At 40.0% G+C, this 24,181-nt stretch overlaps 1 protein-coding gene and 1 pseudogene across 3 annotated transcripts in view; both read right to left on the bottom strand.

The window, feature by feature from the left end:
* Rapgef5 (Rap guanine nucleotide exchange factor (GEF) 5) overlaps positions 1 to 24,181 on the bottom strand; it is a 243,212-nt gene that overhangs the window by 30,622 nt on the left and 188,409 nt on the right. For all 3 annotated transcript variants that reach the window (NM_175930.6, NM_001373989.1, XM_030246682.1), the window contains 8 exons: positions 19,769 to 19,847; positions 14,867 to 15,011; positions 13,712 to 13,809; positions 10,884 to 10,914; positions 9,919 to 9,997; positions 7,725 to 7,874; positions 3,068 to 3,165; positions 337 to 459 (listed from right to left, as the gene is read on the bottom strand). In NM_175930.6, coding sequence (NP_787126.3) covers positions 337 to 459; positions 3,068 to 3,165; positions 7,725 to 7,874; positions 9,919 to 9,997; positions 10,884 to 10,914; positions 13,712 to 13,809; positions 14,867 to 15,011; positions 19,769 to 19,847 — 803 coding nt within the window. The remainder of the gene's footprint in view (positions 1 to 336; positions 460 to 3,067; positions 3,166 to 7,724; positions 7,875 to 9,918; positions 9,998 to 10,883; positions 10,915 to 13,711; positions 13,810 to 14,866; positions 15,012 to 19,768; positions 19,848 to 24,181) is intronic.
* Gm18955 (predicted gene, 18955) lies at positions 4,548 to 5,142 on the bottom strand (annotated as a pseudogene).

The following is a 24,181-nucleotide window of genomic DNA, read 5'->3' as shown; positions in this document are numbered from 1 at the left end:
TTCAATCTCATTACGGCATTACATATCAGTATAAACCTATAAAACCACACCCCCACACATCACACACTTGCCTACAGGTATCTGTACATAGAAGGCCAGCACATCCACACTTACCTCACACCAAGCTCACGACAGAACAAGGACCAAAGAAAGCACAGGACATATTCTAATTTCCTCAGGATGGGGCAGACTTTCAACATACTTTAATTCCTCCAGATAGCTTTTAGACCACACTATCCTAGCACAATACACAAGTGTCTCAAAAAAAAAAATAAACCACACAGTTAAATGTTAAAACTATATTTAGCAGTTCTGTCTTTCCAGTTCCCTGCTTACCTCGTGGATTGAATTGAACAGACTCCAATCAAAACTCATTAATTCCAGAGCAAGGTCCCACGTGTTCATCCCCAAAATCCTCATTGACCTTTGCTGGGATTCCTCATTTTCTGCCAAAGGATTCTAAAGCAACAGACAGAAGCAAAAGGATCTTCAGTAGTCCCCGAATGTTCCACCGTGAATTGGCTGCCTGTAGGAAGGCTCAAGGAACCCAGATTAGAGAAGTAATCTTTTCTGAGTGCCCTTAATATTTCCCCTGCTCTGTTCACCGGCAGTGAGTTACAGCCAATTTAGGAAACAGCCCTGCAACAGTCAAATGTGATCAATGACACTTCACCCAGACAGCCTGCCCCTCCCCCTCCCCCTTCTCCATGAGCTCAGCCTGCCCATCCCCTCCCCCACCAGCTCCCCCACATCCACAAATCTGATTATAAAACACAGCCCTGACAGACAGCATAATGAAACTGAAAGCCCTGGAATCACTTTGGCTTCTGGTAAAAATTAATGTGCCAGGAGGGTTAGTATAAAAACAAACAAAAGAAATGTCACAGAGCACTTCAATAAAGACAGACATGGCTTGTACAGGAACCGTGCTTTGCCAGTCTCATCCTAGACACAGGCTTACAAATTTCATTACAAGGTCCTTGGAAAGTGAAAAAAAATCTGACATGAAATAAAAATAAAAGCTTTTTTATTTAGAGCCCATGTGACTAATATGTTCTATGTAACAATTGTTTTGCTTTGTTCTTCCCTCATGGAGAATGGGGGCTAATCACGTAGGTTGCTAACAGCACTTCCTTCAAAATCTGGCATGAGACTATTACATTGCCAATACAGCCTTAAATCTCTCAGCATGTTTGAAGTTATTAAATAAGCAATTTGGTATTTTCTCTAAAATTATTGGAATTTTCTAATTAAAATGCACATTTTCTCATTTGAGAGTTTTGAGGCAAAGAGTTAATGATTTAAAAAGCCAAAAGACTGGGAATTGGCTGCTGTGTGACTCAGTGATGGGGCCATTATGGCTGCAAGTGTGACTCAGTGACCAGGCAGTTAGGTGTGTGGTGTGACTCAGGAAGGGGCACTTAAGCTTGCCTAACATCTATGAGGTCCCTGGGGTCAGCTCCCAGAACGGATTTTTTTTGTTTGTTTGTTTTTTTAGAGACAGGGTTTCTCTGTGTAGCAACTCAGAAATCCGCCTGCCTCTGCCTCCTGAGTGCTGGGATTAAAGGCGTGCGCCACCACGCCCGGCTCAGAACGAATATTTTTTAAAAGGGACAAGCTTATTCTGCAAAAGTAAATTACATGGACTGCATGCCAGTTTTAAAACTTTGGTGTTTATGAAAATGTTTGGTATTGAAAAACAAAACAAACAAGAACCTAACACAGCCAATCTTCCCAGACTTCCCCACAGGGGAGACTGCCTTGCAAGCTGGCCTCTCTGCCTCCCCTGAGAATGTAGTGTTGTGTCAGGGGCACTGACTGAGTCTATGAATTTATGGATTCTGTGGTGCTGAGGCGGGAAGTCAAGGGTTCTTAGGAATTGTCTGCTAGGATGGGACAAGGCACTGAAATAAAGCCAAAGCTGACTATAGGGTGGGAATCAATGGTTAACCTGGTCTTTTGTCCATTTTATTTTTCCTTAAATTTGCTCTTCAGCATAGTTCTTCTACCACATGGTTCCTCAAGGCTGACTAGTGTCCTGTCCAGGCAATACTTTCTATTTTCTACTCTACCCTCTGGGCTTGATTTTGAGGAAGATTCGTTAATCTATGAGAAACTGTTAGTGGTTACAGTGAGTCCTCATGTCCTAGGCCCCAACCACGCTCTGTTCTAAGCAGACACCCCTGAAGATGAAATTCTTAAATCTGCTACCCACAAGGACATATGCCATGATGTCCAAAGCAGTTGTAGAAAATGCTGGAGGGCCGGATGGAGTCTTGTTCCTACTAGAACACAGCTCATGGCATTTGCTTATTCCACTGGGACATCACCCATGGAATAAAGTCCTGGGGGAATTATATCAGGTGGAATTATGCTACGTGGCTGAAGGAGAAGGGCTTGGGGGACAGCTTGAGTGTGTGGGGGATTTTCTTGGGAAGAATCCACAAAAGCTATACTTTAGACTGTTTTCTTTCATGGGCAAGAATAAAATCAAACTCATTGTCTACAAAAAGTCCTGTGAAGTACCTTTGCTGTCCCCTTAGCCATAATGTTTTTAAACTTCACACTGAGAATAATCTGAAGGTCAGGTTTATTTAATCTTTTCAAATCTTGCTCTTCAGAGGCATCTGATATCCCATAGTTACTGATTCATTGTACACAGGGAAGGCTGAAAAAAAAATCTACCTTTTATTTAAGGAAATGGGACACTCAAAAGGACAGGCCCTTTGTCTCTCAGTACAACTGGGACTATTTCTCAGCCCCATGCCCATACAGCTCCCCAAAAGGAAAAAGAGACTAAGTCAAGATTCGATGGGATGGAGAGTCATAAATTCAAATACTTTTTAATCAGAAAAAAGGTAAGACTGATTCCAGGGAGGCTAATCCCTTAAGTCAGGCCTCTGATTTGCAAAAGACATGTCACTTGGCAGGCTACTTGTGGTTGCAAGAGAAAATAGCTTAATGAACGTACACACACACACACACACACACACACACACACACACATATATAATTTTCATTATAAAGCATAAACATGTGATTCAAGTGCCAGCACCCAAGTCCTTACCAAAGTGTCAGCCAGATCTTTTCGGTAGACATATATCCGACCAGATGCCTCCAGGGATTTGGAAATGGCCAAGTCATTTGGCTGAAATTCATGCTTTTCTTTATTTAAAAAAAAAAAAAGAGAGAGAGAGATTAGTTAGAAACATTAGTGAACCTACGCATTACATATCATGAACAAAACTTGCTTAAGAAAAATATTTAAAAGTAGGTAAATAGACTTTAAGTGAGTGAGTTTGTTTTTGCATACTTTGACATGATGTTAAGAATATTACCTCCTAGTGTGGCCCTCCTGAGCTGAAAGGACAATTAAGACAGATGGGAAAACTTACTCATAGCCCCCTCTGTCCAAAATAACCATGTGAGTCCATATACCAGAAGTTATTCAAGTGTACATGCGCTTGTTCCCACTCTTGCAGTAGTAATTAATCCTATATGACTTTAAAATTATAAGCATTTACTTCTTGTTTATATGTCACATTTAATTGGTTATATAACAGCCCATTACACCACCATTTAATCATTCCTCTACTGCTGAAAATTTAATGGCTTTTTTTTAGTCATATAAATTAATATATGTTGAATACTAGCATAAGGCCTGGCCCATAACAGAGACTTGATAGATGGGTCTATGATTTCAGTAGCCATAACATGTATGCTGAAGTCAACATTCTTGTATATAAATCCTTGTCTGTTTAACATATGCGCTTTTAAAGACAGATTTCACCCAGTATGACATTACTGGGTGAAAGAGAACATTTGTAAAGCCTTTGATACAAACTGCCAAACTGCTTATGAGTTCTCTTTTTAGAAAATGAATCAATATATTTGCCTAAAATTAGGTATCAAGCTTGCGCAATGAACACCAATAACGATTGTTTTTGGAAGGTCTGCCTTACATGCAAGTCAAAGGCTGACTCTCTCTGTAGAGACTGCTACTTGATTTCTTGATTGCAAAATGTTTTTTGTTTCTTTAGAATTATTTTGTTAAATCATAAATGTACGATAGCTTTTTAACTCTCTCTACACTTAAATTTTAAAAAGAAAAATGTTATGTCTTATTATGTCATGATCCTGGCTAAGAGTTTTTCAAAACTTTTGAAGGAAATCTTTAACAAGGCTTTTCAAGGTACCTGGAACTTACATGTTTAACATATCAAAGAAGGAATGCTTCTACACTCTTAGAAAGACCGCTAGAAAGAAACAAAAGTTTCTTAAAGAGCTAAGAAACTGTTTCAAAGGCATCATTTACAATCCTTCCTCCACAGTAAGGTAATGTTATTTAAATAATCCAATCCATTCACAAAACAGCTCTCTGCATCTGCTCTGGTGTCTTCTGCCATATCACTGTACATTTATGAATGACTGAGATAAGAGTTTCCTTAACACTGTTATTTTGATAATCTGAAGCTGTTCTGTTACCTCTGGGCTCTCATCCTGTCCTCTGTATATAGTGAAGCCCATGGCAAGTAGGAAGAAATTTAGTATTGGCTCCTCCCACTATACCCTCCACTTCCAGGACCATACTTCCCTCCACTGTATGCTCCTCCCATGATCCTGCTACAAAGTTTCCACTTTTCATTGGACCACAGTTAGAAGATTGCTGGTTATAATTTCAAAAGTCATTGTAATTTCCACCTCCACGGCTGTCATAGCCACCTCAATGGCCCCCACCCTGGTTGCCATATACAGATCCTTCACCACCATATCCTCTTTCTCCTTCATAACCAGGGCTACCTCCAAAACTGCCACCTCCAGATCTTCCTCCATTTCTATTACAGTCATCCCTAAATCCACACCCACTTGCTTATCCATCAGATCCCTGCCTAAAGCTGCTTCCTTGTCTTGGTCCAAAAATGCCATTGTCACCATGGGGAATCCCCTAAACCAAAGTTTCCTCCTCTTCCACTCCTAGAGCTTCAGACTTCCTGCATTTCTTGTCTAGACAATGCCTTTCTAACGTCTGCATTATGAACATTGATGGTGGGATGTTTTTTGCAATTCACTTTTAACCACAGAATCATGGTCATCAAAAGTAACATAGCCAAAGCCCCCTTCCTTTCCAGACTGCCTATCAGATTCTCATATGGTTCTGGGCTTCCAAGGCGACAGGAGGAGTCTGGAAAACCAGGAGCCCATGTCACTGTGAAGAAGCTGTTTGCTGGTGGAATTAAAGAAGATACCAAGGAACACTATTTTAGAGATTACTTGAAGGATATGGAAAAATTGACTGGGGATCCAGTGATTATTCTCCTTAGTGGGACTATCTTAAGAGGTGAATGGTGGTTTTGATGAAGTTTAATATTGGTTATAATCATTTAGTATTTTGGTCATTTAAGACATAGAATACATTTAACTTATCTACCTGAAATAATGTAATTAAAAATTCAAAGCTTCTGAGGAGATACTTTGTTGGTTAGTCTGGGGCTTCTACGTGTTCAAATGCTAAATTCTGTACCCCAAGATCTGGTTGCCCCAAGATGAGGAAATTCTCACACCAGCTTTTGTTATGTAAACCTTGCTCCACAATTTAAAACTATTGGTTAAATTAAAATGGCTACAACTAATTAAGGGGGAGGGTGGAGTTTGAGTTATTGGGTTGGGGGTTGGAGGTAGGGACCACAAGGAGAAGGAGAAGGAGAAAGGAGAAAGGGAGGGAGGGAGGGAGGGAGGGAGGGAAAAGGGAGAGAGAGGGAGAGAGAGAGAGGGAGAGAGAGAGGGAGAGAGAGAAGGAGGGAGGAAGGGAGAGAGAGGGAGGGAGAGAAGGAGAGAGGGAGGGAGGGAGAGAGAGAGAGGGAGGGAGAGAAGAAGAGAGGGAGGGAGAGAGAGAAACTCAAGAGAACACTCAGAGGATAAGAAGATGGAGAGAACAGGAGGTCTCCATCAGTCATGATGGACCAGCAACAGGTGCCAGAGTGAAATGCCTCCCCAGAACCCCAGACTGCTGGAGCAGAAATAACCTAGGAAGATTCAAACAGCAAGTATCCAGGGAGTACAGTTGGGGAAGTAGCCAGTCTAGCATTAGAGAATTAGAATAGAGGACATGTCCCAGTAATTGTACAGAACCTAATAAATAAATCATGGTTTGAGTCGCACTCAATTGAATTTAGACAGGGATAAACATAATTCTTTTATTCTTTACAATGTCTTCCTTTAGTTCACCAGCCATTCACATTCTTGGGAGTGTCTTTCCTTTCTTAATAAGCTGTCTCTATTTCTTAAGATTTTGTTTATTTTTATTTATTTAATGCGCATGAATGTGTGTCTGCATGCATGTTAGTGTACCCTGTGAGTGCAGCACCCAGGGAGGCCAGAAGAGGCTTTCAGAGTCCCTGTACCTGGAATCTAGATGGCTGTAAGCAAGAACTGAACCTGGGTCCTGGGCAAAAGCAGCAACTGCTCTTAACTGCTGAGCCATTTCTCTAACTCCATCTCCATTCCTTAACAAAGAAACCCCCAAATACATTTTCTTATTAACGTTCATGGGGTCCACATGCTTTGCATTTTTACTTTTATTTCCCATCGGTAATTTGGGGTGAGAGGTTTCTCTGGAGACCTGACCCAGAGCCTTATACAGGCATGGTCTATATTCTACAAATAAGCTACACCCTCAACCCAGGATGGTGTTTTGTTAGGCTGTACAATAAGAGCTCTAGGACTCTATTACGTTTAGGGAGAATGGCTTTTTGTTTTGTTTTATTTTTTGCATGTGAAACTTGCATTGACTTGTCAAGACTATCTGACTTGCCCGTGAGCAAAATGGTAGTGGAAGCCATGCTCTGTCTTGTAATGCTTTAACCTCACATGTATTCTGAGTCCATCTCTCCCTGTAGAACATTTAGTTATTAAGGGTAGATAGCAATGCTTTGTCTCTGCTCCCCCATCCCCCACCCCACAGGTTGATACTGGTTAACATGGTTCTTTCAGTTTTAACTGCTCACACTCAGTCACCTTTCCCCTATTTTCCTCAGCGTTAGTGAGACATCAGATAAAGACTGTAAGCCAGAAGGAAGCCAGTGACATTGTGATCTGACAGGCTCCAGTGAAACACAGAGGTTTGTTCAGGCTGCACAGATCAATAGTGTCGGGTCATAATCTTCGTGGTCTTATTCAATACACACAATAAAGTTTATCAGAGGACAAACACAGAGCCCAACAGGAGCAGCTGTTACAAGGTCCGGCTCTCCACATGCACCCGAGAGAGCAGTGCCTCCTGAGCTATGGCTTATTGTGCAGTTTCCTGTCTTCCAACAGAGACTAAATATTACAATCTCAGCCGTCAAGATGACTAGTTCAAGGCCATCCTCCACCCCCTACAACACACACACAGAGTAATTTAATCCTTTACCAATTTCTGGAGTTAATTTAAATACAAAAATGGAAGGCTTATCTAACATTTAAAACAGTGCAAAAAGCTCTTTAATATATTTCAAAACACTGGCACATCTTCCTACTACTCAGTTCTGAGGGAGGAAATTCAGTATCCAGCAGTACCCCACTGTTGTCATGGAAACACTTCTGGTAGGCACCGCATATTGTTACTGTGGTCATCCAGCTGCAGCAGAGAAAGGAGAGGCCGCATGCCTACTCTACAAGATGTCAGCTTCCTTCCCGTGGAGATCCAGTGAAAGATTAATATTCAAGGACTGAAAACAATTTACCTCCAGAGAATGTAATGGCTACCAGAGCCAGATCCTCTTCGGCACGCTGCAGCTTCTCGGCCACGACCTTCAGGATCTCCTGGGCTGTACTCGACACTTTTGCCTTCACACTGATATAGGAGTGCTCCGTTATATACACGTGGCAAAAAACTGCAGAGGTCAAAAGAACAGGTCATAATCAGAGAATTGTGACCACGAGAAGTCTACCTTGCTGTTGTTTTAAGTATAAAGCGTAAGCAGGTAGATGCATTTAGGATGAGTATGTGAGAGTCCAGCCTGCCAGCATATGCTTGCAAAGACAGGAGGCCAGTGACCATGCAGGAGCAGCTGACTGGCTTCCCATACTGCAAGGAATCCCTTGGTTACACCATATCGTTCTTGTGATAGACTCTCTGCTAGAAGACACTGGAGACCACGCTCCACAGACTGTACTTTTGAACTCCTCCTCTGAGAGTTGCTAAGAACTCCTAAAGCACTATATTAAAATGTCTAGCATATAAATTTTTATTTTACACTCTGCTTCAGGACAGTCTCAGTGGCCCAATCAAGAACTGCACACTTGCTATTAGAATTCTCATGTTTACCTGAAAGTATGTCATTTGCCTTGGCGTTGATGTGCAACCCTCTCAGTCATTTAAGAATGAGCCTCCAGTCCTGACTCTTATCAAAGTGATGATGGGTTTTTAAATGGAGGCCATGTTTCTAACCTTTAATTTTTTTTTATTTGCAGTGCTATTAATGATTAGTAGAGTATTATCACTGTCGGGGTAAATGGATCCTGGAAAAACATTTTCTTCACGATTTGCATAGGAGAGATAGTTTTAATAGCAATGAACATCACTGTGGCATGCTACTTCTTACAACACCTTCCCTTAGCCTATAAATGCTAGGTCCTTTAGACTAAACAGGGCAATGATGTACTTAGATAGTGTGTGCTCTATACTTCCTCAATGATAAGCAGGGGGGTTATGGCTTTTAGAGAATTTTACATTCTATTTAAATAGCATCACTGAACTAAACCCAGGGATAATTTCCAGACATGCAAAGGCAGCAAAGCAAGAGAATGGGCTGCTGCCACTGAATGCAAGCAAACACAGTCCCTGCACCAGGCACTTGACAGTCTTTGCTTGGGTTAGGTTGCTCAAAGTGGAGACTCTGAACAAAGATCCAGTCTATCAACTACTAAATAGAGGCTGAGTTTATCCTTGCTTAATAAACTGACAAATAGGGAGAGGCCGGAGGGCCTTGCAATACTGAGCCTCTTTGAAGCTCAGCTTAGCAAACTCTACAATTAAATTATAGGAGAAATGGACAAGGAAGGTCAGCGATTAACAAATCAGGAGGTAAGGTAATTGCATTTGCTCTTTCATTTGGGGCAGATGACAGTTAACACGAGACAACAGAAACCTTTTGGCCAGAGCCATCAGACAAAGTGCCACACAACAGAATAAACTAAGACGCTTTATTTTGGAACTGTTCAAAATGCTGAACAGAAAGCCTTGACACGCTGAAGTTTAGTGTGTAGAGAAAGGTGTGTGGGAACTTTCTCAAGAGTATTTTACTTCCCCGTCTCTCCTGCCATTCCCTCAGTCTTTGCCCAGACAAGGAACCTCTGCTGCCACTCACTCTGCAGTAACAAAGAACACTAGCACATGCAGGTTGCTAACAAGGACTTTCCACTCATGCTTGGTGAATGCCCAGCCTCCGTGGGCTGATAGGAGTCCTAAGCACTGACTCTGTCATGTACACTCTGGGAAAGTGGCAGGCTGAGGAACTTCTCCCACACCTATCCTCTTTTTCTATTATCTTTTCTAAGTCTCAGGGACTGACTTAGCTAAGGCTCTACACACTGGCTTTGGTGGCCCTTCAGGTCAAACCTGGACAATGGGGCATCTAGAGTGATGGTTTAAGGAAGAAAAAGCTGGTTTGCAGCATCTTTTGAATCTGCACTGCAGAACACTGGAGTGCTCTGTGCATATATATCCCTGTTCTTGCTTCCCAAATTTAGAATATTCATGGTCTTTGAAAGAACACTGCATTATCTAAACAAACCTTAACAACCAAACCAAGGAAGAAAAGCCATGCTAATATTTGATATTAGCATTCTAGTCAAAGAGGAATGACTTCCAGAAGTGACAGTTGCAGGCAGGATGTGATCTGTAGGAGGAGGCGACTCTTGTACAAGGCTACTCACTTTCCTCTGTTTCTGCCACAGTTCCTCTGTGCTGGAGCCAGTTCTCCTTAAGACTGAATTGGTGGAAAAGGGCTTTATTCTGTAAAGAAGGAGAAGAAGAACAATGAACAAATGGATTCTGGCCCTCTGGAAAGTCAAAGCTGTTTCCAACATGTTCCAAAAGAACTAGCCAATTTTTTTTTTAACATATAAAATCTACCCATCCAATCTTAAGAGAAAAAAAGTTGGAGATCCTTCAATCAACAAATGTACGCGTCAGGATTGTGAGCCTTAGAGTGGAGCTTGGCCAAGGCCATAGCAGGCATAAAGTTCCTCTGTCTATTCAGAGCCTGTTACTAGAGGAGACTCCAGAAACACCCATGATTCTTTAGGAAGACACTTTCTCCATCCCAACACAGGCTCTGAGACACAGTTGCAACAATCTCAGTTCCTGCCTTTTCCAGTTTGAAGAACTCTGTGAGGTCATTTCCCACTCCCAGCACTGGCTACCAGGGTTACCCACATTCTGCCTAACACTGACCAATGTCCTCTCCTGTGTTCCTCTCAAGTTCGGTGGAAATAAAACACACTGGCTATTATCTCTCTTGTCATGTTGAAAGTGTGAAACTCTTTGGAAGACTTCCTTACTCTCGGAGTAAGAAAATCCTTCACTTAAGATTCTTACTTGGATTCAGAGGGAGGGATATGAGCAGTTTAAAATTCAAAATTTTATCAATTTGAGAACAGCCGGGAAGTTCTGAGACTTTAAAATGCACCAAAAAGGATACACATTGTCGACAAGTCAAAGGTCCATATACAAATAGGTTGGAACACAACAAGGCAGGAAAGTGCAGGCCAGCTGCATCCCTGGATTTCCCAGCTCACCCTGATGGACTAGGGGCAGTATTCACTTTAAGTTGGACAGGGCAAGCTGTGTGAGCCACACCCCCTCCCCTTCTCCCTCAGACAAGAAAGCCTTTGCCTACCTTCTTCTGTGGTGAGTATTCATCAACAGTGCTACAAAGAGAAAGGTAAAACATGAGATTCCCACAGAAGACTCATTCTCAGGAACACTGTAGAGAATGTTAATCTTTAAAGAAGGCGAAGAGGAACCAGTGAGATGAATCACTAATTACCAAACCTGACAGCCCAGGATCTACACAGTGGGATGGCAGAACTGAACCTAAGGGTGGTGCTGAGTTATACAGGAAAGCAGACTAAGCAAGGGGGACGAGCTACAGGGGACGAGCCCATCAGCAGCATCCTCCATATCCCTACCACAGAATCTCTAAGTTCCTGCCTTGATTTCTCTTGATGATAGACTGCAATCTTAAGCCAAGTAAGATCTCTCCTTCTAAGTTGTTTTTGTCAGTGTCTTATCACAGCAAACACTGTGGCATACCCCCACACCCAAACAAGTAAGTAAATAGCTAAGTAAGTAAATAAATAAATGTCATAAAAAAAAAGAAAAAAAAAACCAGGACAAAATAACTCTGGTACAGTGGTGCATGTCTGTAATCCCTTCACTCCAGAGGCTAAGCAGAGGCAAGATGGTGATCTGTCTGTACTACATCATGAATTTCAGGCCAGTCTGGACTACATACCATCTCAAAACAAAATACAAAGACAGAACACATTATTTATTAGTGTACTATGTCTAATGCATCTGTCACTGTGCTCTAAGTTTCAAGTGAAACAGGAGAAAAAAAATAGAAGGTAGCTATTGAACACATGCATTGTGTTTTCTACTTCCAGAAAGTAAAGCTAATACTTGGGAGGAAAACTGGGTCTGTCAGCCTATTGAAACACAGTAGACATGAATAGAAGGTAGGGGTAGGGGTGCTCTTTCTCTCCCCCTACCCTGTTTGAAAAGCAACACGCATTAACAAGAAAGACTTTGTCATGTAGTAATAGATCTGTGGTGGAACCATTTTCTAGCTAAGTAATCCAGCATCGTCTCTAGATGGGTCTGTAGAGCAGAAATGAGGACACCGTGCGGTTCTACAGATGCATCTCTAACCACTGACCCTGCATCACTGGGGGCCCCGATGGCTATCTCCACTCTGAAGAAAGCTGCACACACCATCAGGCTAACCATCCACACCAGGTACTCATCATATACTCAGAAAGTGACACACTGGCCATCCAGAGAACTGTAATGAGCATAACACTGGGGCCCAAGTCTCGTTATAAAATGGAAAGACATGTCACAGTCTTATACTAAATAAGTAAACACCCTTTCTTGGTGTGCGCATATTGAGGACCCCCTTCTGTGTGTGTGTTGGGGATCCCTGTCTCTGTATGTGTTGGGAGTCCCCTTCTGTGTGTGTTGGTGACCTCTTCTGTGTACGCATGTGTTGAGGACCTTGTTTTCTGTGTGTGTGTGTGTTTGGAACCCCCTTCTGTGTGTTGGGGACCCCCATGTGTGTGTGCTTGTGTTGGGGACCTCCTTCTTTGTGTGAATGTGTTGGGGACCCTGTTCTCTCTCTCTCTCTCTCTCTGTGTGTGTGTGTGTGTGTGTGTGTTAGAGACCCCTTCTGTGTGTGCATGTGTTGGGGACCCCCTTTTCTTTGTGTTTGTGTTGGGGGATGACCCACAGCTTTGGTTTGCTAACCCTAACCCTCACCTCCAGCCCAACTGTATCTTAACCCAATTTTCTCATTTCAATTTGCCATTTCCACTCTAATGTAAAATTTTAATGGAATGTACTAGATTTCAGTGACATGGTTAATCTATTTAAGTGCACTAAGCCAGGCATTAAGGTTTCCCAACTGTAACAGCTCTGCCTTATAGTACAGACCTCCGCCAAAGGAGAGATTAATTGTCATAAGGTTTATCTTTCTTTCCCCTTTTGATTCATTTACTAATTTATAATTTCACATCAATATTAACTAGGCTGTTCATATTTAATAGGATACAGACTGTGATCACCATAGTTTATTACATTCATTTCTAAAATACTGTCCCACCTTGCACCTGTTTTCTCAGGATGCAATTCTGACAACCTGAGATGAAGGCTTACGCATGCTGCTTAAGACTAATCTATACATGTCTTTATTTGTAACGGGGACCCTTCACTGCAGTTAAATCAGGCTTTAAATCTCAAACCAGTTATCCGGCTGGCCTGAACCGGCATTCCTAAGAAGTGCACTCACTGTTGCCCAAGTCGTAAAAGTGTCCAGCTTGATGATGCTCTTGCTTGCAACTGCAGGACAAACTGGACAAGCTTGGCAAAGACTGCATCTCAGAACCGAGTAAGGACCCTATGGTCTCATATACAAAATTAACAGAGATGCTGCTAAAACCTAGAAAAGTCAGGTGCTGCCACATTGAAAGATTTACAAGTGGTACTTATGGGACACTTGGGCATGCCAACAGTTAATAGAAGTTGATTTTCTCCAATCTTTCTAAACCGATATGGAAACCTCACAGATCTCATAATACATTGAGCCTATGTAATTCTCTGTGACTCACTGGGACCTATTTATAAGTCCTTTCTTCCCTATTCCATAAAGATTACCCAGAGCCCCCAAACAATAAGCTAAATATGTAACTTAAAATTAAGGAATAATTTACTATTTTTATGTACTCAGGCTGTCATGGCTCATTCTGCTTTGACCATGGAAAAACATAAAATAAAGAAGGAAAGGTCTGGAGTCTGATTCGTTTTCTCTTATTTTGATCTATAAAAAAATAAAAACAAGCAATTTACTGCTAGAAATGCTAAAAATTAATTTTCTCTGCACAATGGCCCATAGTTCTTTCATTTGCTTCTGCGTTCCCCTAACTGCTACGAGCAAAGCTAAATACTCACTGACGGCGGTACACGCCAAGTATCTTCTGAAACTCTTTCAGCTCTTTCTCAAGAATCGGGTACTCATAGACATCATCCAGCACGTTCCTGTATATGGTCTGCGGAGAGGATGGAGACGACAAACGGCAAACATAACACTTCAGCGTGTGTTCGGTGAGGATTTCAATGAAGACAGGGTTGGCCATACAGCTCAGTGGTCAAACACACGTTTAGTTTGTGTTAAGTCCCTGAGTTCAATCCCAACACCGCCAATGAAGAAAAAGTCTCAGGTAATGGCTCTCTTATTCCAGGAAGTAATGTGGTCTCCAGCCACTCAACAACCTGGTTGCTTTTAAAGACTGTAGCAGATGCTGAAAACAGACATCTCTTAGTTGGCTACTACAGACATCCACGAGTAGTTCAGATCTCAAAAGAGAGTATCTGCATGACTGCTTGGAAGGAAAATATATTAAAATAACCAGTGGGCTTAAGAAATAACATGAGTTAAGGCAGAGGGACAGTGAGATAAGCTTTTAACTGGAAGCCTAAAAGGAATGTTAAGTTCAATGCCATTTCCTCTATGGTCTTGCTAAAATCCCAGTCTATCCTCTCTATGTGCTGACTTGTGCACACAATGTCAAGCTCTATTCCAGGTAAACTATCAATATTTAGACAAACTGCTTTATCTAGGTTAGTGTCTTTCAGATTGCTACTGTTCTCAAAGTATATTGTCAAAAGCCTATTCTCAAATATAATTCTCAAGCATAGGATATAGTTAAAATTCACATAATAATACAATATACATATCTAAGTTTTATTTGCCTGTATAGACATTGTCATTTTAACATTATCATATATCTAACATTAAGTAGCATCAAATTTTAAAGTATATTTTGGCATTATGTTATTTAACTCACAATAAAAATTCTGATGATTTAAACAACCCACCCAAAATTGGTGCATATAAAACTTCCATGCATAGTTTTTCATAATATATTTAAATTTTTAAAAATTGAGTTCCGACTTATATAGAGAATGCCAGGCATTGGAAGTCAAGATGAATTTATATTTTCACTGAATTGGACACAAAAATTGAATGACCAAAAATGAGATTTTTGAAGCACAGAGTTGAAAATAAAATCAATCATGTCAAAATATCTGAAAGCATTGGCACACCTTTAGAAACATTTTTGAATGCTCATCTTCATGTAGCCAGTCCTTGTACAGAGAAATCCACTGGGAAACCAGATGTAAGACCTTGCGCTTCCGACAAGGGACATCTGAGTTTTCTTCTTCCCCTTGATACTTCTTGGCAGAATAGGTGCACATGGTTAAGAAAGAATACCGTGTTGTTGGAATACAAAATGTGAAAAGGCCCATGCGACCAAGTTTTTACAAAATAGGCTGAAGTATATTTTCCAAAGAATTTAGAACTGTATAAAAGGTAAAAGGACAGAACCTGAGTATAGAGAACAGAAGACGGGCTGTGGAAAGAATAAAAGCAGACGCAGCAAAGGCGGCATCCCCAGTGGGAAGCTGTGCTTTCGTCCTGAAGCTGAGGGCTGGTCTGTCACACTGGCAGCTGCTGACAAAGCCCCTCGGCAGCATGGGATTTATGTCAGTTCAAAGCGACATGAGGTGGCCCACTGATTTCAAGAGTAGCTTCTAGAGAAGAGCCTGTCTCACCACACAGGTGAATACTGCTTCAGTGAGGAACATCAGAAGGAGAGTAGGCAATCTTTGATCTTTAGAAATTCATATTTTATAAAAATCAGTTACTTCTAAAGTTGCTCCAGATGAGCACAGCTGTCGTCAGGAGCACGGTTTATGATCTGATGCAAATGCCCGCTCCTAAGGATTTACTGAAGAAAGGAAGGACCAGATAAATGTGCAAAGACATAGGTATAAAGGGCTACAGAGTTTCACCTTCATTAATGTAAATTAAAAACTTAACAGGGGAGGCCTAAATGCTCCAGCAAGAAATCAGTTAAATAAATGATTAGATATTCATTAAATAAATTACTCTGCAGCCATAAAAATAGGGCCCAGTATGAAGTACATATATTGACGTGAACATTCACGGTATATTGTTGAGCACAAAAACAAAAACCTAGCAGCATTATCTACTTGGGTTAATAATGCTTACATGAATATTTTAATAAGAATGCTTATATGAATATTTTAATAATGCTTCCATGAATATTTTAATTAACTGGAAAGACATGCAGATGGTTAACAGTGGCTTTTCAATGTAGTGAGATTTTAGAATATCTGTATACTAATTAACATTTCCTAATTTATATATAATGACCATGTGTTAACTACATTATTAAAATAACTTCAAAGTAAAAAGCTTAAAGCCTAGGAATGAAACAAGAGCTCAGCACTCTCTAACGTCATCTTTTTTTTTTTTAATCTCTCAAAATGATCATCTTTCTAGCCTCTTCGTCCTAGCCCCCGACAAAGTCTCATGTAGCACAGGCTAGCCTCAACTTTTCATCCTCTAGCCTCTGCCTCCCAAGTGCTGGGATTACAGGTATGCACCACCATTCAGCCCTCAGCCATCCTAACGGTGTTGAAAAGCTAACTAGACATAGAAGCATTAGGAGATGGTTCATCAAGACTAGCATATCTGTTAGCACCAACGAACAGCTGCAAAACAGAAATGAGTTGTACATCAGACTCCGTAAACACGGAAAAACATGACTCACTTTCACCCTAACCTGCAAGAATATGCTGAGCCCGCCTTTAAAGTCTACTTGTGAAATAAAGTCAGCCAACCAACCAACCAACCAACCAACCAATAAAAACGCCCAAAAGTTTCTACTTCTTTTAGTTTTTTTTTTCTTGAAAGGCAAATATAAAGGTTAGTCCTGTGTTATTTCCATTTGCACATGTGTTCTTTTTAAAAATATCTGGTAAGGAAGAAGACACAGCCAGTTGTGAAACACACAACTCTCTCTTTTCTAGTGGAGATCTGAGCTTCTCTTCATTCAAATGTCATATTTAAGTCCCACCTACATCAGAATAAAGCAATTTCAAGGCCATGAGTGTTCAACTGTTATTCTAAATGTATATTTATTAATATTTATTTTCTTAACCTCATGTTCCCTACCATATATGTATCTTTTTAGAATGCTCACTCATTAAGTTTGCCTTTGAGTTCTGCTTTATTATGGTAGGGCGTAAGTCCCTTTATATTTTGCTCATACTGATTAATAAATGCAGTGGTGGGGGAGGGGTACTGGGTGAGCTGCAGGTTCTTTGTAATGCACTGAATATTAGCTGGCCCAGGCTATGAGCTTCAATAATGTGCTTTACTATGATAAAAGTCGAAAGCCATCCAATCCTATTACAATGAAAATATCCATATAAAATATCCAAGCCCTGTAAAATGGTTCCCATAAATCTATAAACAGTGTTTAAAAAAAATAATGGGGAAAACAAACAAAAATGACCTGGGCCTACAGTAGTGGAATACAGCAAGCATCTTCATGAAGACAGGACCAAAACTGACATTTGATACAGATGTCATAGCTTTGATTGTGGCTTGTTTGATTTCACGGATGGCAAGAAACAAAAGATGGCTGTGCAGAAAAATTTGTAGTTTAAAATGTTTGCCATTTCGTGGATTTTAATAATCAAAAGGTTGCAAAAAATAACTAAAATTTCATAAAATTTTCCTAGTTAAAGACTGAAATCACTGATATCCAAGGAGACCCTCAGACATTCTTTAGAAATATCTGCAGGGGCAGTAAATTATTAAGTGGCTAAAAAAATATTAGGATCATTGCTGAAGTCAATAATTTGAAGGCATCTAATTTGCTATAGGACATGATTCTTATTAATGCTGATTTTTTAAACAGCATGGAAACTGTGAGAAAAATCTGCATGTTGTTGAAATTTTCCAAATTCAAAACTAACGTTTCAAGATTAGTTTTATGAGTTAGATTTTTAGACATTGTCAAAATATCTGTAGTTTTGCTTAGTCAGAGGATGCAGTAAAGCAAGAAAACAGTCAATATGTGCATATGTGTCATTTCTAGTTCATATATACTTATATCAATATATAAACCCTTTTGTTTCTCTGTGTGCACATGTGTTTGTGTGTGTGTGCACCTGCAGGTGGAGGTCAGAGGCCGACCATGAATGACATTCCTTAGGCAGCATCTACTGGTTTGAAGCAGGGTTTCTTACAGGCCTGGGACTTACCTGGCCAGCAGTCTGACAGCTCTGTCTGTCTCCACCTCCCCAGCACCAGGATCACACCCACCAAGCTTAGCTTTACCTTGGTTCTAGACAATCAACATAGATCCTCAAGCTTTACTGAGACATCTCTCAGCCCTGCCTTTCCTCTGAGACAGGTGTCTACACCCAAGCTGGTCTTGACCTCAGTGGTCTTCCTGTCTCAGCATTCTGAGTGCTGTCATTACAGTTATATGCCACCAAGTCTAGTAGGTTAGTTATATGGTCTTTTAATAGACTCACCATTTTAAACACATTTTAATATTTAAGGTATTATATATATGTATATGTATGTATATATATACATATATATATATATATATATATTTTTTTTTTTTTTGGTTGTGACCCTAGCCTTTAATGGCTGAGCCATCTCTCTAGCCCTAAGGTATTCTTTTTGATAGGAAAATGCAGTATAGTTGGGAGACATGTAACAATTACTTAACAGGTAATGAATTTTAAATGGGTATTATTAAGTTTTAATAAAATCTTGGCCATATAACCCATTTTCCTTAACATTTTGTGTGAATTGAAATGGAATCTCTAGTATGGTTTAATAAAGGCAGTAAAGTTTCTATGAAATGCTTAAAGGCTATAATTAATTTTATTATTACCAGCAATAAAATTAATTAACTAAGTTAATTTATTAAATATTGAACTGCTTTTGAAGCATCTTCTCTAAGCAGAGTGAGGCAAGAAGCCCTGTTGGAGACTTCTAGTCAGTGTATGTGGGCTTATGGCCTTTATGTAGCATCTCTCTCTCTCTCTGGTTACTGAGTAAAACTATAAGGCTTTCTTAGCAGGCAGTTAACCTTCTAATCCCATCTGACACTTGAGGAAAGCATGCAGTGAGTGGCAACATTCCAAAAAGATAACTGCATCCAGAGAAGGGGATAGACTTTCCATGGGGAGGAACACACACACACACACACACACACACACACACACACACTCACTCACTCACATACACACATTCACACACACACACACTCACACACTCACACATACACATGTACTCACACACACACACACAAACTCTCACATACACATACACACTCATACTCACAGCGACACATTCACACACACTCAAACACACACACACACAGAAACAACACTCACTCATACATACATTCAAACACATTCAAACATGCTCACACATACATTCAAATACTCAAACATCATATACACTCAAACATATGAACACATACATTCACACACACCCTCACACATACACAATTACTCATAAACACCCTCACACACTCACATACCCTCAACTCACACAAACTCACTCACATACACATTCACACACTCAAACATACTCATTCACACATATACTCATACACACACACACACACACATACACACACACACACACACACACACACACACACACACACACACGAGGTTCATTTGCACAGGAGGTCTGACTCTAAGTGGCTGTGGCTGACTCTCCTATAAGGATACTTATTGTTTGTTATTGTCAATCCTCTTGACCTGATGATTTGGGTTTATCCAGAAGGCAAAGTTACCTCCAGCTTCCTAAGCAACCATGAGAAACAGAAATAAAGCAAACATGGTCTAAACAGTACACTTTGCCCACAAACAGACTGTAAAGGCGGCGGTGACGGCAGCAGTGGCAGCAGCAGCACATCCCCCAGTGCCCCTGTCTGTCCTGTCCCGTTCCATCTTCACCGTGGATATCACCGCATTAATATTTAACATGGCCACACTCCACCGCGGGTTGAGTAAATTAAGAAAGGCAGTTAATTCCTAATGTGGGACATCTTTCTGAGAGAAAGCCAGCAACGGTGTCCTGCAGTTAATGAAGGATATTGTCTTAGCAGCGCCTGGCACAAGTCATCAGTTGTCATGAATACGGTGTACGTGAGGAGGAAGTCATCAAGGAGTGTTTCTGCAAAGGAAGAAAATAAACATGGTGTGGGCAGAGAAAGGACAAGGTGGCACCCGAACAGCATCCATTGCCAAAAGACAGGGAATGATAGGGGCTGGCATAAAATTCTATGCACAAATGCACTATTTACGAAAGATAAGCTTTGAAAAAATTCTTTACACAGAATGCTTCAAACAGCAAAGTCTTTTTTCCTGACAAAGCTTTCACAGTATGCAATTCTTCTGTTGTTCCCCTTACTAAGAGATCACTTATACTTGGGAGTAGAGGTGTTTATGAAAAACCAATGCATAAAGAATATGCTTTTGAAATGAAGCTCCTAAGCTTTCTGAGGTATACAATCCAGTTGTACAGGGAGTGAAACATTTCATGTTCTGATAAAGGAAGACTTTCTAAAACCATTTGTTATCATTTAGGGCAAGAATGAGGGTAAGAAAACCCACAACACACACACACCAGGTCTCAAGTCATCCTTACTGTTCTAACGCATCTATGACATGCTGGGTCGATTGCAGGTAAAGTGTTTACTGAGAACCCATGGGCCCTTAGGTTTGTATCAACATCACAAGAAAGGTAATCAGAAAAAGATGATGCAAGATTTTCTGTCTAGGGTGGAGCCTAACCTGAATCAGGCTCCAAAACTGGGAACAATTCTAGCCTAAACCATGACTGTGCTTCTTCCCCATTCTATTTGTAACTTTGTATTTTCAGTTACTATGTAAAATAAGAGGTTACAGTGTGACAGTTTACACACACTGATCGTGGGACTTGACTCATTTTGCTCCCTTAAATCCATTTTGTTTGTTTGTTTGTTTGTTTGTTTTTCACCTGTGTCTTGAGTGTTCTTTGAAAAGTTTCCATGTGACATGGGGCTGTAAAATGGGCAAACCCTGACCACTGCTCCCAACACAATTTCCAGTGCCACAGAATTTCTACCACAACAGAAATTGTATGTAAAATGCAAAGTAGCCTCACGGAAGTATCTCTGCCTAGTCAATATTCATTTTTCAACAGGATTTAATTTCCTTATCTTTCACATTGTGAACAGTACATTTTTGGATGTATGAACAGTAATAAACTGGGCAGTAGTAAGTGACCCACAACCCATAGTCTCAGCCTAAATTTGCCTTTAAACTGCAAGAAGCCATTGACGCAAACTAAGGTGCTAATTTGACTAGTTATAGTTTACACAATGCCCTAAGTTCAATCCCCAGCACTGAAGGGAAGACATTTCTAGGTTAATAGTGTTATTACAAAACAATCTGACAAATGGCATCTAAAACTCACTGTAAGCCTAGACTTTCAATGATCACTGCAAAGATGCCAGCAAATCACTGGTCTGATTTACTGCTACTCTTTAAAAAAAGAAAAAGTCTCCAAACAGGTATGCACAGGCTTTGCTGGGTAAAAGTTAAGCCTTGTATAGAAAGACATGGTGTGTGCTTGATCAGACAATACACAGCCTGCATTTACAGAAGAGTTCCACAGTCTCTCTTTATAAAAGACAGGCAAAGCCCCAAACCAGTTAACCTAACAGGCTAAGTTTTTAAATATTAGTAACTATAATGAGAGAGAGAGACTTGGAGATGTATAGGGACTTCTATTTTAGCTTCTAAAATATTTGAAACTAAAATCAACTTTATACAGGATGGCTTAAAAACTATGGTAACTTGGAAATGCATTTGAAAGCTATTATTTTGGTATACTCTCCCTATATATAACAAAATTATGCTAACTGTGATTGATTTAAAAACTCTTTTAAAATATTTATTTTTCTTTTATGTATATGTGTATGCATCATGTGTGCCTGGTGCTTGTAGAAGACAGAAGTTGTTGGATCTTCTGGAAGTAGAATTATGGAAGTTGTGAACTGCCTTGTGTGTGCTGGGAACCAAACACAGGTCTTCTGCCTTGTGTGTGCTGGGAACCAAACCCAGGTCTTCTGCAAGAGTAGTCAGTGTTCTTAACCATGGAGCAATCACTTCAGCCCCTTATAAAAACATTTAACTTCTCTGTTCAAATAAGAAGTTAAGCTGTCTTTTTTTTTTTTTTTTTTTTTTTTGCATATGGCACAAAACATTGACAGCAAGGACAATGGAGTAGCCTGTGACTTACAGGTAGAGAGCTACCAATACTGAGAAAGCACTAGACAACTATATCAGGAGCTTCAAATGTTTGACATTTAAAACACTTGATGTGACAGACAGGTTGAGATATTCTTACACTCAGCCGGACTGAATGAGGCAGAAATTATTCTCTGATCAAGATTTATTCCATTAGTAGCTGAGATTAAAAAGAACACCATTAACTTTGACATAAGCAGCCATTCCATGCCAAACAGCCTATGATAACGAACTGAGTCACTATGAGGGTCTGGTTGGATGGGGGTAACCCACTTGGCATTCAGTTCAATTAATCAGCTCACATATCACAATATTTTGTGAAAAGCTTTGACCCAGAAATGCTTATTTCCCCCTAAGCTACAACAAACCATATTTAATATTCAACAGCTTTTACCTAATTATCTGTCATTGAAATATTAATTAAAATAAAAACAACAAGGCCATATAAAAACATCCCCAGTTAAAACTCTGATGAACAGAATAGTTAAAATTCCCCCAAATAGATCAGATTCCCATATGCCTGACTCTAATTTTTTTTTTTAAGCTACTGGATTGCTCTGAAAAATTTCCCTCCATATAACAAGCTTTTTTTTTAATTCTGCTGCAAAGATTCTGAATGTTATTGTGATATGAATAAAAACTATAATCAAAATGATACACTTCAAATAAAAGTGCATTTTATTTTATATCAGCCATGCTTCAGAAATGTCTGTCCCACTGGTATTTAGAGCCAGAATGGCTGTATGAATGATTCCCCAAAGACTATTAGCCAACAATAGCTACTTAGAAAGACTAGCAAATCCACAAGCATCCATATTAAAGCACAGTAATTATCTATTACATTACATAGTGCTTAATTAATAGTAATTTAAGGCTGTAGGCAGAAAAGTACTTTTTATTCATAAACACATCTTTCATTTAAACAAATTCACAGTTGCTTTATACCTTCACACTCTGATAAAGACATGCATTCATTTTGATCTCTAGCTCTGTGAATTCCTAAGTATTAATACACAAAGAAACTAATTCACAGTTGCTTTATACCTTCACACTCTGATAAAGACATGTATTCATTTTGATCTTTAACTCAGGGAATTCCTAGGTATTAATATACAAAGAAAACGGCTTTTTAGAATTTGAATCATTAAATCTAATCCCAAGTTCTTGGCTCATCATTAAACTTTTGGGAAGATCATTTGCCCTAGACCAGCATAAAATGTTTTTATTAGGGCCTCACACAGACTAAGTATGTACCTTATACTCCCAGTTCTCCCAAAAGAATATTTTTTAAGGTATCTCTTGATCGGACATGGATCTAGGTGAAAAACTTCTGCTATTACTCTGCTAAAGGAACAGAGCAACTAAATGACTCCTAATGACAAAATGCTAACACTAATGACATAATGCTATACCCATAGACCAGTGCCTTGTTCAAGCCTCATCAGAGGTGTTCCTTCCTTCAGTAGGCAGAAATTAACATGGAGACTCACAACTGGACAATATGCACAGACTGAGAGACTCTGGAACACTCAGTACTAAACGGGATGTTTTTATAGAATCCCTCAGTGCTTAGTGAGCAACATGGAAGAGGGTGTAGACAGATTGTATGAGCCAGGGGTGACAGATGACTCCAAGGAAACTGTCTTTCAGACACAACAGAACTGATGCACACACAAATGCACAGAACACGCACAGGATCTGCACAGGTTAAAGCCAAATGGAGTGCCAGCACTGAGAAGGGGAGTGGACCTGGAGCCCCATCCCTAAACAAGAAGCTAATTGTAATCAATACCCACCAAGTGGCAAAGGGAAAAATAGTCTCCCCCCCCCCCCCCGCAGTGGAATCTCACCAAATAACCAACCAGAGCAGACCCTATGCCCAAGAGAAGTTGACCAACACAAAACAAACTCAATACTGTTTTTTATGGACATTTTGGCTTCATTTTTTCTTGGTTTTGGCAATTTCTGTCTCTTACTGATGTTTTGCTTGCTTGATTTACTTTTGTGTGGGTTGTTTTGTTTCCTGGTTTCTTTCTTTTCTTTCTTTCTTTCTTTCTTTCTTTCTTTCTTTCTTTCTTTCTTTCTTTCTTTTTTTTGAGAGAGAAAAAGAACATGAAGTTAGGGAGGTAGGGAGGATCTAGGAGGAACTAGGAAAAATGATGAACATACATTGTATAAAGATGTTCAATTAAATAAAAAGGCATATTAGGTCAA

The sequence above is a fragment of the Mus musculus genome, chromosome 12 (assembly GCF_000001635.26).
Source record: "Mus musculus strain C57BL/6J chromosome 12, GRCm38.p6 C57BL/6J".
Classification (NCBI taxonomy): domain Eukaryota; kingdom Metazoa; phylum Chordata; class Mammalia; order Rodentia; family Muridae; genus Mus; species Mus musculus.
This window is presented reverse-complemented; position numbering and strand designations above follow the sequence as displayed.